A 17936-nucleotide genomic window follows, 5' to 3' on the forward strand; every position below is an offset into this window, starting at 1 on the left:
ATTTGTTTGTTTGTTTGTTTACTTGTTTATTTTCAATTTCGAAGAAAGACGCGTAATTTGTGACGGGGAGTGGCTGGACGGTATAAAGCTGCATGTAAGTATTGATTGAACTTCGACCTTAACGGATGTTATGTTGTCAAAAATGAAATAAAATCAAAATTCCCTTTATTCATCCCATAGGGGAAGTTTGTCTCTAGGGTCTATTCCAAGGGAAGACTGGAATAACCCAGGCGTCAGCTGCAGTGCAGCGCCGCAAATTGAGCGAGGGCGAGGTGACGACTTGCTCAAGGTCACACAGTGCAGAGGCGGGTGATCGAACTCGGTACCTTTCGGATACGAAGCAAAGTCCGTACCGCTGAGGCACGCTGCCCCCCCCCCCTCCCTCCCCAAAATAGTATATTGAGGTAGGAATCATATTTAGAGAGAGGGTTGGGGGGGGTCCCGATAGCTCAGTTGGCAGTGTACTTGTTTTACACTCAAAGGGACCGAGCTCAAATCCCAGGTGAAGTCGAGATTTGTTATCTAGAAGTGATTTGGTAGCTGAGTCTTTTGAATCTGGTGGAAAGCACTTTGCGTCCAACCCAAAGGATAGCAAGAAACTGCGATTGTCTGTTTATTTGCAGCTGTGTGGCCGAGTGCTATGGCACTCGCCTTGTGATTGGAAATTGAACTTCTAACTAAACCTGACAATATCTCAGTTCAAACCTTTTCACCATCCGACTGATGACGTCATTCACTGTCATATTCAACTTCGGACAGTCTACATTAAGTAAAAAGATGACATTTTATATAGCGCAATATCCACTAAACGTGCTCAAAACGCTTTACAAGGGGTCCCTGGTCAACAGCAACATTTAACATGTAGGACGAGACATGACGCCTGTTAGGCAATATTACAATTTGGTTGCTTTTTTTCCTAGACAGAAACGGGCAGGTACTCGTTTTACACTTGAGTACGATGAGAGAATGTGACTAAAGATAGCAAGGACTATCCCGCACAAATCTTTGGGCCTCTTTTTCGCTCACGAAGTGCCCAAATTCGCGACAAAATATGGGACGAAGCCGTTTGGTATATGCTATTTTAAAAAAATAATTACGACGCTGTTTATCGATGAATATGACTGAAAGTTGGCACACAGTTAGAAAAAAGGTAATTTTAGATTATGTCAAGCGACAAAACTCGTGCGATTACCAGAAGACCGTTAAAAATATATTCTTACTCTTTGGAGTAAAATATTTCTAAAACTACCGGGCGTGTAGGTTTTGTCGCTGACAAGGTAATACATGAACATTTCTTCTTTTTGGTTGTAAAATTTCATATGAATATGACGAGTACTTTTCCCGTATTTTTCAAAACACTATCCTAATTTGTTCTTCATTTGTAAAAGACAAAGCCATTTTGCCCCCCTATAGCCCGAATCACAAGTTCAAAACGATTTGGCACCAAACAGCGGCTGAGCGAGTCGTGGCAAAGCGCTTTCTGATTGGTTGACCTCGTTTTAAAGTTCATGACTAGTCAAAATGTCTGCGCGGTCTCACTGGCAGAGGGGTGTTTATCGTCTGCCATTGCGTTTGGGTTCAATAAACAGCTGATAATTTGACTGTTTAATTTACAAGAATTTAAGAAATTATAATGTTAAAAGTTTTCGATTGCAATATGATCTACAATCTCAGCATGGGTTTAATTATTGTGTTCCAAGTCACGTTCTATCAGTAACCTTTGTCCCCTTGTCCAATTTCTCTTTTCCTTCTATATTTCTTTAGTTTACGTACGCAATCCCTCTCTCTCTCTCTCTCTCTCTCTCTCTCTCTCTCTCTCTCTCTCTCTCTCTCTCTCTCTCTCTCTCTGTGTGTGTGTGTGTGTGTGTGTGTGTTTATATATAAGTTAGAACTCTTCTAATGTTTTCATCATATTCTCTATCAAATTTGCCATAAAATTGCCAAATTTCAATCTTTTAATCCACTTATTACGCAAGATACAACCAAAGGTCGAAAAAAATGCCGAAAAAGCGTCCCATATTTTCGCGTTTTTTTCCTCTTTGCGGGTCATCCAAATAAATGACACCTTTGAAGCTGCATAACTTGTTTATTTATGAATGGATTTTCAAAATTCAAAATGATTTTTACTCAGTGGAGATAGGGCTTTGATTTCAGACAAAAATTTCCCTCAGAAAGAGAAAAAAACATTTTTCATAGTCCTTGCTACTAAAGAGCGTTTTTTAAGGACTCAACTACGCTTCGCCCAGATCGGGACTCGAACCCAGGACCTTCCGATCCGAAGGCGAGTGTCATACCACTAGACCACATAAACGATAATAATGCACCTTTGTGAAATTTTAGATTAATACCTAACAAAACAGTTTTTGGTGCAGTGCAAAGTGTACCAATTTACAGGTCCTATAACCCAAATTCGTCATGGACTCTGTTACCAACGTGTACATAGTCAAAGGTCTGACAACCGAAAATATGCGCGGATTGTTGTGCTGGGTTTACTCTTAAACCAACGTATCCTTATTTACAGGTCCGACAACCCAATTTTGTTATGGCTTCATTGTTTTCATAGAAATACTTTCAAACCAACGTGTCCTTATTTACAGGTCCGACAACCCAATTTTGTTATGGCTTCATTGTTTTCATAGAAATACTTTCAAACCAACGTATCCTTATTTACAGGTCCGACAACCCAATTTTGTTATGGCTTCATTGTTTTCATAGAAATACTTTCAAACCAACGTGTCCTTATTTACAGGTCTGATAACCCAAATTCTTATGGCCTCATTCATTGTTGTAATAGAAATACACTTTAACCAACACAGATTATTTGTTATCACAAGATTGTTTTTAAAAAAGGCCATAGGTATGTCAACAGGCCTATATTTATGTCAACAGGCCTATATTTATGTCAACAGGCCTATATTTATGTCAACAGGCCTATATGTATGTCAACAGGCCTATATTTATGTCAACAGGCCTATATGTATGTCAACAGGCCTATATTTTATGTCAACAGGCCTATATTTATGTCAACAGGCCTATATTTATGTCAACAGGCCTATATTTATGTCAACAGGACTATATTAATGTCAACAAGCCTATATTTATGTCAACAGGCCCTTATGTATGTCAACAGGCCTATATTTATGTCAACAGGCCCATATGTGTGTCAACAGGCCTATATTTATGTCAACAGGCCTATATTTATGTCAACAGGCCTATATTTATGTCAACAGGACTATATTTATATTAACAGGCGTATATTTATGTCAACAGGCCCAATTTATGTGTCAACAGGCCCATATATGTCAACGGGTCTATACTTATGTCAACAGGCGTATATTTATGTCAACAGGCGTATATTTATATCAACAGGCATATATTTTTGTCAACAGGCGTATATTTATGTCAACAGGCGTATATTTATGTCAACAGGCCTATATTTATGTCAACAGGCCCATATGTATGTCAACAGGCCTATATTTATGTCAACAGGCCCATATTTATGTCAACAGGCCTATATTTATGTCAACAGGCCTATATTTATGTCAATAGGCCCATATGTATGTCAACAGGCCTATATTTATGTCAACAGGCCCATACTTATGTCAACAGGCATATATTTATGACAACAGGCCTATATTTATGTCAACAGGCCCATATCTATGTCAACAGACCTATATTTATGTCAACAGGCCCATATTTATGTCAACAGGCATATATTTATGTCAACGGGCCCATATGTATGTCAACAGGCCTATATTTATGTCAACAGGCCTATATTTATGTCATCAGGTCCATATGTATGTCAACAGGCCTATATTTATGTCAACTGGCCCATATGAATGTCAATAGGCCTATATTTATGTTCGGTTACCAGACGAGCTGCTAAAATTGGAACCGGGGACGAGTGCAACCAAAAATATCACGCAAATTTGTTCTGACGTGCTCCCAATTCCATTGAATTGTAGATATTGTTACAGTCAATGACGTCATCAGTCGGATGGTGAAAAGGTTTGAACTGAGATATTGCCAAGTTTAGTTAGAAGGTCAATTTTTATCCAAAATGAGTTCTTGTCATAAATGATTAAATCAACCCTTTTCGTACATCTTTGGGAAATATCAAAGCTTAATTTCACTTCTAAATATTTTTTACAGCTAGTCAAGTTGAAAAAGGATGAAATTTGATAAAAGTTGTTGGATACCTTTCCCATACATCTGACCATAACATCATGAAAAATCACCCGATTTACATCAAATAAAGATTAAAATGCTCTGGGGAGCAAATTCTTTCAGAAAATGAAAAATAAAATGCAAATCCAAAATGTTTACCTTCCGACTGATTACATCATGCCATTCGGTTCTCTGAGAAAAGGTCGAGCTTGTTTCAATCTGCTGTTTTAACCCTTTCCGTACCAACTATAAGAAGATCGTCACATTCGTTACGATAAAACCAACATTTAACCCTCTCCATACCAACTACAGGAAAATCGTCACATTCGTTACGATACAACCATCATTTTAACCCTCTCCGTACCAACTACAGGAAAATCGTCACATTCGTTACGATACAACCATCATTTTAACCCTCTCCGTACCAACTACAGGAAAATCGTCACATTCGTTACGATAAAACCAACATTTTAACCCTTTCCATACCAACTATAAGAAAATCGTCACATTCATTACGATACAACCAACATTTTAACCCTCTCCATACCAACTACAGGAAAATCGTCACATTCGTTACGATAAAACCAACATTTTAACCCTTTCCATACCAACTATAAGAAAATCGTCACATTCGTTACGATACAACCAACATTTTAACCCTCTCCGTACCAACTACAGGAAAATCGTGCCATTCGTTACGATACAACCAACATTTTAACCCTCTCCCTACCAACTACAGGAAAATCGTCACATTCGTTACGATACAACCAACATTTTAACCCTCTCCATACCAACTACAGGAAAATCGTCACATTCGTTACGATACAACCAACATTTTAACCCTCTCCATACCAACTACAGGAAAATCGTCACATTCGTTACGATACAACCAACATTTTAACCCTCTCCATACCAACTACAGGAAAATCGTCACATTCGTTACGATACAACCAACATTTTAACCCTCTCCATACCAACTACAGGAAAACCGTCACATTCGTTACGATACAACCAAAATATTTCTTATTTAAATTTCTCTTGTACATCATAAAATTTAAAGAAAATGAACACAGTGTGTTGTAGAGTAATGTTTTGCTACAGAAATTATTTATCGCTAGAACTTTTCTGCTATGGTGTCCAGAGTGATACAAAAATCTATTTTAGTGTTAGTTGGGTGTGACGTTTTGGGGAAAGTCCTGAAAATGGCTGGTATGGAGAGAGTTAGACTACAAGTCAAAGTGACACAAAACTGCTAGAACCTGGGTGGACCGTAGAAAGGAATAAACAAAGGTGAAAACATTATTTATAACAGCTTTGAAAACAACAGATTACATCAAACACGGAACGTTTCGGGCTTAAAACCCTTCTTCGACCAGCACTAATAGTACTAATGCATTTCTTCTAACTTTAAATTCAAAATTCATGTTTCCTGATATAGGATTATACCTGATAGGGGGAGAGAAAGGGAGAGAGAGAGAGAGAGAGAGAGAGAGGGAGAAAGGGAGAGAGAGAGAGAGAGAGAAAGGAAGAGAGAGAGAAGGAGAAAGAGAGAGAACGAGTGAGAGATAGAAAGAGAAAAAGCGATAATTTTAAAGGGAGAGACGCAGAGAGAGAGAGAGAGAAAGAGAGAGAGAGAGAAGGAGAAAGAGAGAGTACGAGAGAGAGAACGAGTGAGAGATAGAAAGATAAAAAGCCATAACTTTAAAGGGAGAGAGACAGAAAGGGGGAGAGAGAGAGAGAGAGAGAGAGAAAGGGAGAGAGAGAGAGATGAAAGAAAGAAAGATAGATGGATAGATAGATAGATAGATAGATAGATAGATAGATAGATAGATAGATAGATAGATAGATAGATAGATAGATAGATAGATAAATGGATGGATATATTGAAAGAGAGGGAGTGAAAGAGGGTGGGAGAGAGAGAGAGAGAGAAAGATAGAGATAGAAAGAGAGAAAGAGAATGAAAGAGAAGATAGAACGAGAAAGATAGATAGATAGGAGAGAGAAAGAGAGAGAGAGAGGGGGGATAGAGAGAGAGAGGGATAGAGAGAGAGGGATAGATAGAAGTGTGAAAGAGAGAAAAGGATAGAGAGAGGGGGATAGAGAGAGAGGGGGATAGAGAGAGAGGGATAGAGAGAGAGGGATAGATAGAAGTGTGAAAGAGAGAAAAGGATAGAGAGAGAGAGAGGGATAGAGAGAGAAGGGGATAGAGAGAGAAAGAGGGATAGATAGAAGAAAGAGAGAGAGAAAGGGATAGAGAGAGATAGAGAGAGAGGGGATAGAGGATGGAGAGAGATAGAGAGAGAGGGGATAAAGAGAGGATAGAGAGAGAGAAAGAGAGAAAGGGAGAGGGATAGAGAGGGAGTAAGAGAGGGAGAGAGGGAGTAAGAGAGAGAGATAGAGAGGGAGTAAGAGAGAGAGAGAGGGAGTAAGAGAGAGAGAGTGAGAGAGATAGAGAGGGAGTAAGAAAGAGAGATAGAGAGGGAGTAAGAGAGAGAGATAGAGAGAGAGGGAGCAAGAGAGATAGAGATAGAGAGGGAGTAAGAGAGAGAGAGATAGAGAGGGAGTAAGAGAGAGAGATAGAGAGGGAGTAAGAGAGAGAGATTGAGAGAGGGAGCAAGAGAGATAGAGATAGAGAGGGAGTAAGAAAGAGAGATAGAGAGGGAGTAAGAGAGAGAGATAGAGAGGTAGTAAGAGAGAGAGATAGAGAGAGGGAGCAAGAGAGAGAGATAGAGAGGGAGTAAGAGAGAGAGAGAGAGATAGAGAGAGGGAGCAAGAGAGATAGAGATAGAGAGGGAGTAAGAGAGAGAGAGAGAGATAGAGAGGGAGTAAGAGAGTGAGAGATAGAGAGAGAGGTAGTAAGAGAGATAGAGATAGAGAGGGAGTAAGAGAGAGAGAGATAGAGAGAGAAAGAGAGAAAGGGAGAGAGAGATAGAGAGGGAGAGAGAGAGGGAGTAAGAGAAAGAGATAGAGAGGGAGTAAGAGAGAGAGATAGAGTGGGAGTAAGAGAGAGAGAGTGAGAGATAGAGAGGGAGTAACATAGAGAGAGAGAGAACATGTGTGGCGGAACGAGGTGATTGGTGTAGAGTATGGGTGTGAGATGTTAGGGGAGAGGGGGCTGGGGTAGGAGGAGAAGGGTGTGGAGGGGGGGGGGGAGAAGGGGGTGGAGGGGGGTGTAGGGGGAGAAGGGGGTGGGGGGGGTAGGGGGAGAAGGGGTGGGGGGGTAGGGGGAGAAGAGGGTGGGAGGAGGGGATATTGCATAACTATTGTAATGTTTTGTGTTTGAAGGTGACATTTGACCTTCTGAGGAATTCAACACCTCCAGAACGCCAGTGTAAAAATTCATAAACAAAAATGAATATAAAACAGATTCATAGAGAACAAAACACCAAACACGGAACGTATCGGGCTCAAAACCCTTCTTCAGCAGCCAACAACAAAAAAAAACCCAATGAGAACGGTCTTTGCTTTGTACCGAGTTCGATCACCCGCCGCTGCGCTGTGTGGCGTTGAGCGAGTCACCTCCCTCTATCTTAATTTACGGCGCTGCACTGCGGCTGACGCCTGTTTTATCCCAATCTTCCCTTGGAATAAACCCTAAAGACAATTTCCCCTGTGGGATGAATAAAGGGAATAAGTAAGCTTCAAGGGGTGGGGTGGGGTGGGGTGGGGGGGGGGTGAGTAAAATATTCTGAAATAAAGACCTGGTGGGGGGGGGGTCTATTTAATAACAGTACAGTATTCTATGAGAATGAAGGGCACACAAAATATCTGAATGTGTCTTTAATCTCTCCTTACCAGCCATTTTCAGGATTTTCCCCAAAACTTCACCACACCCAACAACTAACACAAAATATATATTTATCACTCAAACACAATAGCAGTAAAGTTCTTGCCATACATAATTTCTTTACCAAAACATTCTCTACAACACACTGTGTTCATTTTCTTTACATTTTATGATGTACAAGAGAAATTTGAATAGGAAATGAGATTAGCGGAAGAGTAGCGTCCCTTGATTGGACGTCACCCATAGTCTGTGACGTCACCGGCGGAAAAGTTATAAGAGAGAGAACGTCATGTTGGTTGTGCGCATGCGTCTCTCGTCCTCGTCATGTTGGTTGTATCGTAACGAATGTGACGATTTTCCTGTAGTTGGTATGGAGATGGGGGTTAAATATGAAAGGCCTGAGATCGGTCCAGGTTGCATGCGATCTAGTATTTTGGACCCCTCTGTCCACCCAGCAATGAATGGGTAGCTGAATTTGTTAGATCTGGCGGAAGTACTTTGCGATAGACTCGCGTTCTATTCAAAGGGTTGCAAGAAATTACTATTGTCCTATTCACGCTATAGAAACCGGGATAAGCTCCAGATCCATGGGCCCAATGGCTGTGAACGACTACTTTTTTTATCGAGTGTTTTTATTTTTCAAAGTGAGAAGCGGGGAAGAAATATCACGTACACTTTCCTGGTTCCTAAATCATTGGAAGTGTGTATGTAGCTAGTTCTTTGGAATTAAATTAATGAATGAATAGGTTACATATTGAATTATATGGGGGCATGACGGTTATTTTAATAGCAGGATGTATAGATAGTACGCGCTTGGCTAAGAAGCTCACAACATTGCCATCCGGAAGTATAACGGACCAACACACAAAACTGTGTGTAACCATGAACTTTTATAGTCTGGTTAATACAGTTCAGTGAGAGTTACTCATAAACGCGGATGACAAAAAAAACAATAACAAAGCCCTGAGTGACGTCAACTTCGAAATATCTATAATCAGATTCCTGGGATTCCGGGACGTAAAAGAGCGAGGATGGAGGATCTAGGTGGTCTAGTGGTATGACACTCGCTTTCGGATCGAAAGGTCCTGGGTTCGAGTCTCGCCCGCGGAGCATAGTTGAGTCCTTGGAAAAGGCTCTTTACTCACATTCTCTCATCGTACTCAGATGTAAGATGAGTACCTGGCCGTTAACAGCGGTGTCGTTGTCCTAAAAATTGTAATATCGCCTAACAGGCGTCATGTCTCGTCCTACGTGTGAAATGTTGCTGTTGACCAGGGACCCCTTGTAAAGCGCTTTCAGCACATTTAGTGGATATTGTGCTATAGAAAGCTCCATTAATCTCAATTAAATCTTTATTTGCAGCCAAACTACTCAGGCACTGATGGGTAGACAGAGCGGTCAGAGGAAGAAAACATTTCTACTGTACCCGGATTGGATCTCATTTCCTTTGCTTGTGAAGCAAGTGCTCTATCAACTGAGCTATCGGGTTGAGAGTAATTATATTAAATAATGAGTTCCATAACAATTTGGGTTATCAGATCTGCAAAATAAGTACACTTTGGTGGCTTGAGAGGTCTGTATTTCTGTCCACTGAGTCCAGTACACTTTGGATTACAAGACCTGCAAAGAGTACACGTTTGTTTGACTAACCACTGAGTCCAGTAGACTTTGGATTACAAGACCTGCAAAGAGTACACGTTGGTGTGACTTACCACTGAGTCCAGTACACTTTGGATTACAAGACCTGCAAAGAGTACACGTTGGTTTGATTAACCACTGAGTCCAGTAGACTTTGGATTACAAGACCTGCAAAGAGTACACGTTGGTGTGACTAACCACTGAGTGCAGTAGACTTTGGATTACAAGACCTGCAAAGAGTACACGTTGGTGTGACTAACCACTGAGCCCAGTAGACTTTGGGTTACAAGACCGCAAAGAGTACACGTTGGTGTGACTAACCACTGAGTGCAGTAGACTTTGGATTACAAGACCTGCAAAGAGTACACGTTGGTTTGACTAACCACTGAGTCCAGTAGACTTTGGGTTACAAGACCTGCAAAGAGTACACGTTGGTGTGACTAACCACTGAGTCCAGTAGACTTTGGATTACAAGACCTGCAAAGAGTACACGTTGGTGTGACTAACCACTGAGTCCAGTAGACTTTGGGTTACAAGACCTGCAAAGAGTACACGTTGGTGTGACTAACCACTGAGTCCAGTAGACTTTGGATTACAAGACCGCAAAGAGTACACGTTGGTGTGACTAACCACTGAGCCCAGTAGACTTTGAGTAACCAGACGTACAAATAAAATGCACGTCGGGTTAAAAGTTGTGTATTTCCATTACAACAGTGATCTCAATTACACTTTAGGTGATCGGACCTGCAAATATGTGGTTTGAGATTTCTGTTTCCACATGTCAACAATGATCCCATAATAATTTATGTTATCAGACCTTGAAAATAAGTATACTTTGGTTTGAGAGTTATTCCAATACAACAATAAATATCCCATTACACTTTGGGTGATCAGACCTATAAATTAATTGGACGTTGCCCCAACCCCATTCCTCACTCACGCCCACACAGCCCCCCCCCCCCACACACACACACACGCCCACACCCCCCCCACACACACACACACCCACACAACCCCCCAGGCATGTCTCATCTCCCACAACCCAAAAACTCCCCACATTCCAAGAGAACTCATTTGGACAGAAGGAAGCAACAGTCTGGATTTGCCGCCATCTTGGATCCACAAGAATTTGGCACCATCGATATTGACCTTTTCTCCATCTATAAACAACCGACAACAGGCAGATCGTATGTAAATATGTGACCTAAACACTCGTCAAGGTGATGAGCTCGTATTTCAGGCCATCGAGAATGACCTTTCGAGCCGTTTATTCTAAGATGGGTCGCCATACTTAACTCTCTTTTTCTGGAGAATAAAAAAAAGACATGTATTTAAAAATTTGGCCGGAAAACTCGTCCTTGGAGTAAATATAAATCGATTTAAATGATTCTCTTATCTTGGTAAAAAAAAACTCTCAAACCTGGGACTTCCGAGAATTCTTCCTCGACGTCCCAGGTTTGAGAGTTTTTGACAAACTGAAGGTCATTTTAATCCAACGACATAATTTGAAGGACGTGTTTTCTGGCCAAAACTTTTAATACGTGTTTTTTTTTCCTAGAGTGCTCTGCCCTTAGATACAACTTGAACTCTCAAAAAACTGGAATTCCGAAAATTCCAATGCCAGAAATGTGATAGGGAAACATCCCTAGGGCAACGGGCAAACATTCTGTTGCTTTTTGTTTTGGTTTGTTTTGTTTTGTTTTGTTTTTTTTGGTTTTTTTTTCCAAACATAATCAAGTCTAGATGAAATAAATATTTTTATCATGCGGCTATGTGGTCTAGTGGTATGACACTCGCTTTCAGATCGGAAGGTCCTGGGTTCGACCCTCGCTTGGCGCATAGTTGAGTCCTTGGAAAAGGCTCTTTACTCACATTCTCTCATCATATTCAGGTGTAAAATGAGTACCTGGCCGTTAACAGCGTTGTCTCGGTCAGGAAAATTGTAATATCGCCTAAAAGGCGTCATGTTTCGTTCTACATGTTACGTGTTGCTGTTGGTCAGGGACCCCTTATACAGCGCTTTGAGCACATTTAGTAGATGTTGCGCTATATAAAAGCTCAATTTTGTTTTTTTTCCAACTTGAAAACAAAACAAAACATCCATCTCTAGATTTTTAACCAGATCTTTGCCATCGTCGGGAAAACTTCGTATTCAAAATATTGTGGCCAGAAGAATCGTCCTTCAATAAATATCCATAGATTTAAGTCAACCCTCATTTGTGCAAAAACTTCTAAACCTGGGGCGTCGCGTCGTCCAAGACTTGGGAGATTGTTGTCACGATGAGGGTCGTTTAGATACGAGCGATATTTATAAATGAAGGATGAGTTTTCTGACCAAATTTTTAAATTCGAGTTTTTTTGGGGATTTTTTTTCCAGATTACGGTCGTGGACGGGTCAAAGGTCATGAAAATATTTGTGACCATCGTCTCAAAACGATATGATGTCGGGATGGATCAGATGCTAAAAAGTCAAATTAACGTGAACTCGCACAATCCTAGAGATTTTTGCTACTTTTCAAAATGTATTAAAAATAAGTACGTGCATAAGATAGTTTTATTCAACTACCATTAACATGTCAAAACTAAAAACATTAGCTTTGATACTACGCCTATAATTTGTCTCTGAAAAATGTAATAAATAGGCATGGGGTAAAAGTAACATTGGGTAAACTACGGATATAGTCGGTGTTAGGGTTGAATGAGTTAAACTGGTCACAAATATAAAACGTTGGTATTTAGCACAGTAAAATATGATATTCCATCTCCCTATACTTACTTTATTTAATCCTCTTCGGGCCTTGAGGCACATCGGGCATCCACCAGACATCCTCTTCGGGCCTTGAGGCACATAGGGCATCCACCAGACATCTCCATTTTTTGCGATCGGCTGCTTTTGCGGTGGTGGCTGTATTCCAAGAAAACTCAACGCAAGTCTGATATTTCTGGCCACAAATTCTTTTTTCAGCATCTTAATCATTCCGATTTAACCCTTTCCGTACCAACTAAAGGAAAATCGTCACATTCGTTACGATACAACCAACATTTTAACCCTCTCCGTACCAACTAAAGGAAAATCGTCACATTCGTTACGATACAACCAACATTTTAACCCTCTCCGTACCAACTAAAGGAAAACCGTCACATTCGTTAAGATACAACCAAAATATTTCTCATTCAAATTTCTCTTGTACATCATGAAATGTAAAGAAAATGAAACAGTGTGTTGTAGAGCATGTTTTGATAAAGAAATTATGTATGGCAAGAACTTTACTGCTATTGTGTTTGAGTGATAAAAAATCTATATTTTTGTGTTAGTTGAAGTGTGGTGAAGTTTTGGGCAAAATCCTGAAAGTGGCTGGTAGAGGGTTAATACCGTTTTGTGACGAGGGGTCACATTTCCAGCCCGTTGTCTGAGGTGTTCGATTTGCCTCTATATAAATGTCGAGTCTTCAATGACAGCTGGATAATGGAGCTGTTGCTGTTTGAAGCTCGAAGGGTAAAATAACGATAAGTATTGAAATTGTAAGCTTCAATTTATTTGTTAGACGAAGACAGATACCGTGGACGTTTCGGGTTTCCCCTTTATTAAAAAAACACGAAGGACTAATGAGATGTGTTTATTCACAATAATTTCATTCCTCCCTAGTGTTTTGTTCATCGTGTTTTTTTGATGAAGGGGAAACCCGAAACGTACACAATTTCTGTCTTCGTCTAATGTATTGAAGATTACAATTTCAATACTTATATCGTTATTTTTTCCTTAATTGACTGCATGCAGATATCTTGACGGATTTGGTGCCTTGGAATCCAAATTTCTGGTGACTGTATGACGTTGCATTGTTTGTTATTCATAAGTTAAAACTGTGCGGCAATGTGGTTTGGTGGTATGGTGTTGTGAGTGATTTACCTAAACGCGTAGCATCAGTTGTTGACTGGTCAAGTGAATAGACGTGCGGCTATGTGATCTAGTGGTATGACACTCGCTTTCGGATATGAAAGTTCTGGGTTCGAGCCCCGCTCCGCGCATAGTTGAGTCTTTGGAAAAGGCTCTTTAATTCTCACATTCTCTCACCGTACTCAGGTGAAAAATGTTTACCTACTGGCCGTTGAAAGCTTTGTCTCTGTCGGAAAAAAATTGCAGGCGTCATGTGTCGTTCTACATGTTACGTGTTGCTGTTGGACAGGGACCCCTTGCAAAGCGCTTTGAGCACGTTTAGTGGATATTGCACTATATAAAAGCTTCGTACCCGAAAGGTACCGAGTTCGATCACCCGCCGCTGCGCTGTGTGACCTTGAGCAAGTCACCACCTCGCCCTAATTCAATTTGCGGCGCTGCACTGCGACTGACGCCTGGGTTATTCCAGTCTTCCCTTGGAATAGACCCTAGAGACAAATTTCCCATATGGGATGAATAAAGGGAATTCTATTTTTATTTTATTTTTTATTTATTTAAATGTGTCTGACATAAACGTGATTTCGTCTGTATTTTGAAAGATCTGAACAAGTGGTTATGAAAGGTGCCAGACAAAGCAAGAAAGAAAAAGAAACAGCCCAAAAAATCAGTGTAAGGATAGTACGTCTGATCAGTAATCAGAAGGTCTGAGGTTCGAACCCGCCTACTCAATGTGACTGATTTTTTTGGGATGTTTTTTTTTTTCATGTATTGTTCTTCTTTACTTTGTCTGACACCGTTCATACACACGACACGTTCAGATTTTTATCTCACACCGGTTCCTGCTCCTGAATTTATTAATATGGATTTTTAAACGATGTGTTGATGTTGGGAACAAGATATATGTGAATGGCTGGGAATGACAACAACCCAAGCAAGTAGACTGGCGGAAAACCGTCATCTGTTTCGCAAGAAAGTTCGGGAAGCAACGTCCTACGCAGGATCAGCTGACTGGATGGATGTGTTAATGTTTTTACTGTATTTGCTACGGGCTGACGAAGAGTTTTGACCCCGAAACATTCATTATCAATATTTTGGGGGGTTTTTTTTTTTGTTGTTTTTTTTTGGGGGGGGGGGGGGAGGAGAGCTGTTAAAATATTCATTGTTGTTCAATAACTTAACTCTTTGCTGTCCACGTCGTCTTACAGCTCTGTATCGCTCCGACCATGTGGAGCCTACAGTGTTTATAATAGTCATTCAGAGCCATTGGGCTCATAGAGCCCGGTCCGGCCGAGTTTATCCCGGTTTCCACAGCGTGAAACGGACAATAGCAATTGCTTGCTATCCTTTGGATAGGACGTTAGTCTATCGGAAAGTACTTTCCGCCAGATCTAACAGACACCCAGCTACCCAATTTATTCACTGCTGGGTGGGTGGACAGGAGGAATCAGAAAAAAAAAATATCGACTGTACCCGGGATCGATCTCGGTCCCTTTGCGTGTGAAGCGAGTGCTCTATCAACTGAGCTATCGGGGCCCCGGTTTATAATAAGATCACTTACTCTGTTTTTAACACTGAATCATAAATTATTCATTATAGCTTTCTTTCATTTAAAAAAAAAGAGCTTTTATATAGCGCTATATCCACTCAACGTGATCAAAGCGCTTTACAAAGGGTCCCTAGCCAACAGCAACACTTTACATGTAGGACGAGACATGACGCCTGTTGGGCGATATTACCATCTTTTTCGGACAGAGACAATGCTGTTAAAGGCCAGGTACTCATTTTACACCTGAGTACGATGAGAGAATGTGAGTAAAGAGCCTTTTTCAAGGACTCAACTATGCGCCGGTCGATCTGATACAAGAAACTAAATAAGGTGTAAATGTAGCTATGTGGTCTGGTGGTATGACACTCCCTTTCGGATCGGAAGGTCCTGGGTTCGAGACCTCGCCGCTGAGCCACTCAGTCCCATAAGATTTCTGAATTTCTACCTTTATTTGATAATAATTTGTCGTTATTTATTTCTCTCCATCAGCCGAGGATTTCCACTTACCGGAAGTGGTTACGGTGGTCCACCAAAGTGTAAATTGGAGATTAATACTTTATACATATCACAGTGTCCTGCTGTGACGTCACGTCTTATGTAACCGTTGTAAAAAAACAAAAACAAAACAGACTTTGTGTAAAAGATAAAAATAGAACAAACCAACAAGATAGGACAGGATGTATCAAGTTGTCTGTGTCGCCGTGTTGTTGATGGCTGTGGCTGGCATACATACGTCACACGCATATGGGGGAAACTTGGACACGGGCAGGGTAAGTCTTGGGAATAGAGGATTGGTGGTGGTGTTGTTGTTGGTGGTGGTGGTGTTGTTGTCGTCGTTGTTGTTGTTGTCTTCGTTGTTGTTGTTGTTGTTGTTGTTGTTGTTGTTGTTGTTGTTATTATTGTTGTTGTTGTTGTTGTTGTTGTTGTTGTTGTTGTTTTCCTTGTTGTTGTTGTTGTTGTCGTCGTCTTCGTCGTCGTTGTTGTTGTTGTTGTTGTTGTTATTATTGTTGTTGTTGTTGTTGTTGTTGTTGTTGTTTTCCTTGTTGTTGTTGTTGTTGTTGTCGTCGTCGTCGTCGTCGTTGTTGTTGTTGTTGTTGTTGTTTTCCTTGTTGTTGTTGTTGTTGTCGTCGTCGTCGTTGTTTGTTGTTTTGTTGTTGTTGTTGTTTTTTGTTGTTGTTGTCGTCGTCGGTTGTTGTTGTTGTTGTTTGTTGTTTCTTGTTGTTGTTGTTTGTCGTCGTCGTCGTTGTTGTTGTTGTTGTTGTTGTTTTCCTTGTTGTTGTTGTTGTTGTTGTCGTCGTCGTCGTTGTTGTTGTTGTTGTTGTTGTTGTTGTTGTTTTCCTTGTTGTTGTTGTTGTTGTTGTTGTCGTCGTCGTCGTTGTTGTTGTTGTTGTTGTTTTTGTTGTTGTACTAGTTCATACTCCTCCTCCTCCTCCTCCTATGCTCCCTCCTGGTCCTATTCATCATCATCATCAGCGTTGTCTTGATGACCACATCATTATCATTATTATTTATTATTATTATCATTATTATTATTATTACTATTAATTTATCTTAATGATGATTATGATTTTTATGATGATGATGATGATGATGATGAGATGATGATGATGATGATGATGATGATGATGATGACGACGACGACGACGATGATGATGATGATGATGACGACGACGACGACGATGATGACGATGATGATGATAATGCTAATAATAGTAATAATACGTGTACTATCTGTGTTTACAATGGTCAGTGAGTAACACTGTGTTTCCATGTGTGTACCATATCATATCATATTATCATCCATCATCCCCAGGCCCGTTGTGTCCGTCCAACTACAAACGGTGACAGATCGTAGCCATCGTTATGTTATAGCCTGACACTGAAATCCAAAAAGACTGGCAGTTTGACGTCATTATTTTGTTTTTGCACCGTCTAGTGAGTTGTCGTTAGTAGAGCTCATGGAAACAAGTTATTTCATTGGTTGAACTATTGAATACAACTCACGATTTGTTTTCTTTTTTGTGGCAAAAGACTGGCATTTTGACGTCATTTTTTGGTCAGTGTCGGGCTATAAGTTAACGATGGCTACGGCCGGACAAATGTCCCATCTGTGTGCTATTTGTCTGTGTGTAACACTGTGTCCCATGTCTGTACCATATCATATCATATCATAGTGCGGCTATGTGGTCTAGTGGTATCACACTCGCTTTCGGATCGGAAGGTCCTGAGTTCGAGCCTCGCGCTCCTCGCATAGTTGAGTCCTTGGAAAAGACTCTTTACTCACATTCTCTCACCGTACTCAGGTGTAAAATGAGTACCTGGCCGTTAACAGCGTTTGTCCGAAAAATTATAATATCGCCTAACAAGCGTCATGTCCCGTCCTTCATGTTAAATGTTGCTGTTGACCAGGGACTCCTTGTAAAGCGCTTTGAGCACATTTAGTGGATATTGCGCTATATAAAGCTCAATTTTAATTTATCTTTTTTAATCACCATCCCCAGGCCCCTTTGTGTCCGTCCTACAACAAACCGTGTCGGATACGTGTCAGTGTCGGCGACATCGGAGGGGCTGAGATCCAATCGCACGGGGCGGCCACGTGCACGTGTTCACGTCCGGCCGTGTGTACGGACGACTGGAATGACAGGCTCAGGGTTGTGTCCAGAAAGGTCATATCCAACAGTGAGTGAAATGATTGAGGAGTGAATGATTGAGGAGTGAATGATTGAGGAATGAAATGATTGAGGAATGAATGATTGAGGAATGAAATGATTGAGGAATGAATGATTGAGGAATGAAATGATTGAGGTGATGATGGGTATGCTGGGAAAAAATAAGCTTGTATTATATATATATATATATATAAAATATATATATATATATATAATATATATATATATATATAC

The 17936-nt window shown here is 40.6% G+C and overlaps 1 protein-coding gene across 12 annotated transcripts in view; it reads left to right on the forward strand.

Annotated features, from left to right (window-relative positions):
• The window catches only part of LOC144980357 (uncharacterized), a 27997-nt gene that overhangs the window by 690 nt on the left and 9371 nt on the right, over window positions 1-17936 (forward strand). For 5 of the 12 annotated variants that reach the window (XM_078928046.1, XM_078928043.1, XM_078928042.1 and 2 more), the window contains exons 2-4: window positions 45-94; window positions 15523-15803; window positions 17535-17712. In XM_078928046.1, the coding sequence (XP_078784172.1) occupies window positions 15711-15803; window positions 17535-17712 (271 nt within the window). In that variant the 5' untranslated portion in view covers window positions 45-94; window positions 15523-15710. Of the gene's footprint in view, window positions 1-44; window positions 95-13048; window positions 13089-13370; window positions 13417-15522; window positions 15804-17534; window positions 17713-17936 lie in introns of those variants that run through there. The other 7 variants (XM_078928044.1, XM_078928048.1, XM_078928045.1 and 4 more) reach the window with 3 other exon arrangements.

The sequence above is a fragment of the Berghia stephanieae genome, chromosome 9, assembly GCF_034508935.2.
Source record: "Berghia stephanieae isolate SIO BIC M18660-M18661 chromosome 9, UCSD_Bste_1.3, whole genome shotgun sequence".
NCBI lineage: Eukaryota > Metazoa > Mollusca > Gastropoda > Nudibranchia > Aeolidiidae > Berghia > Berghia stephanieae.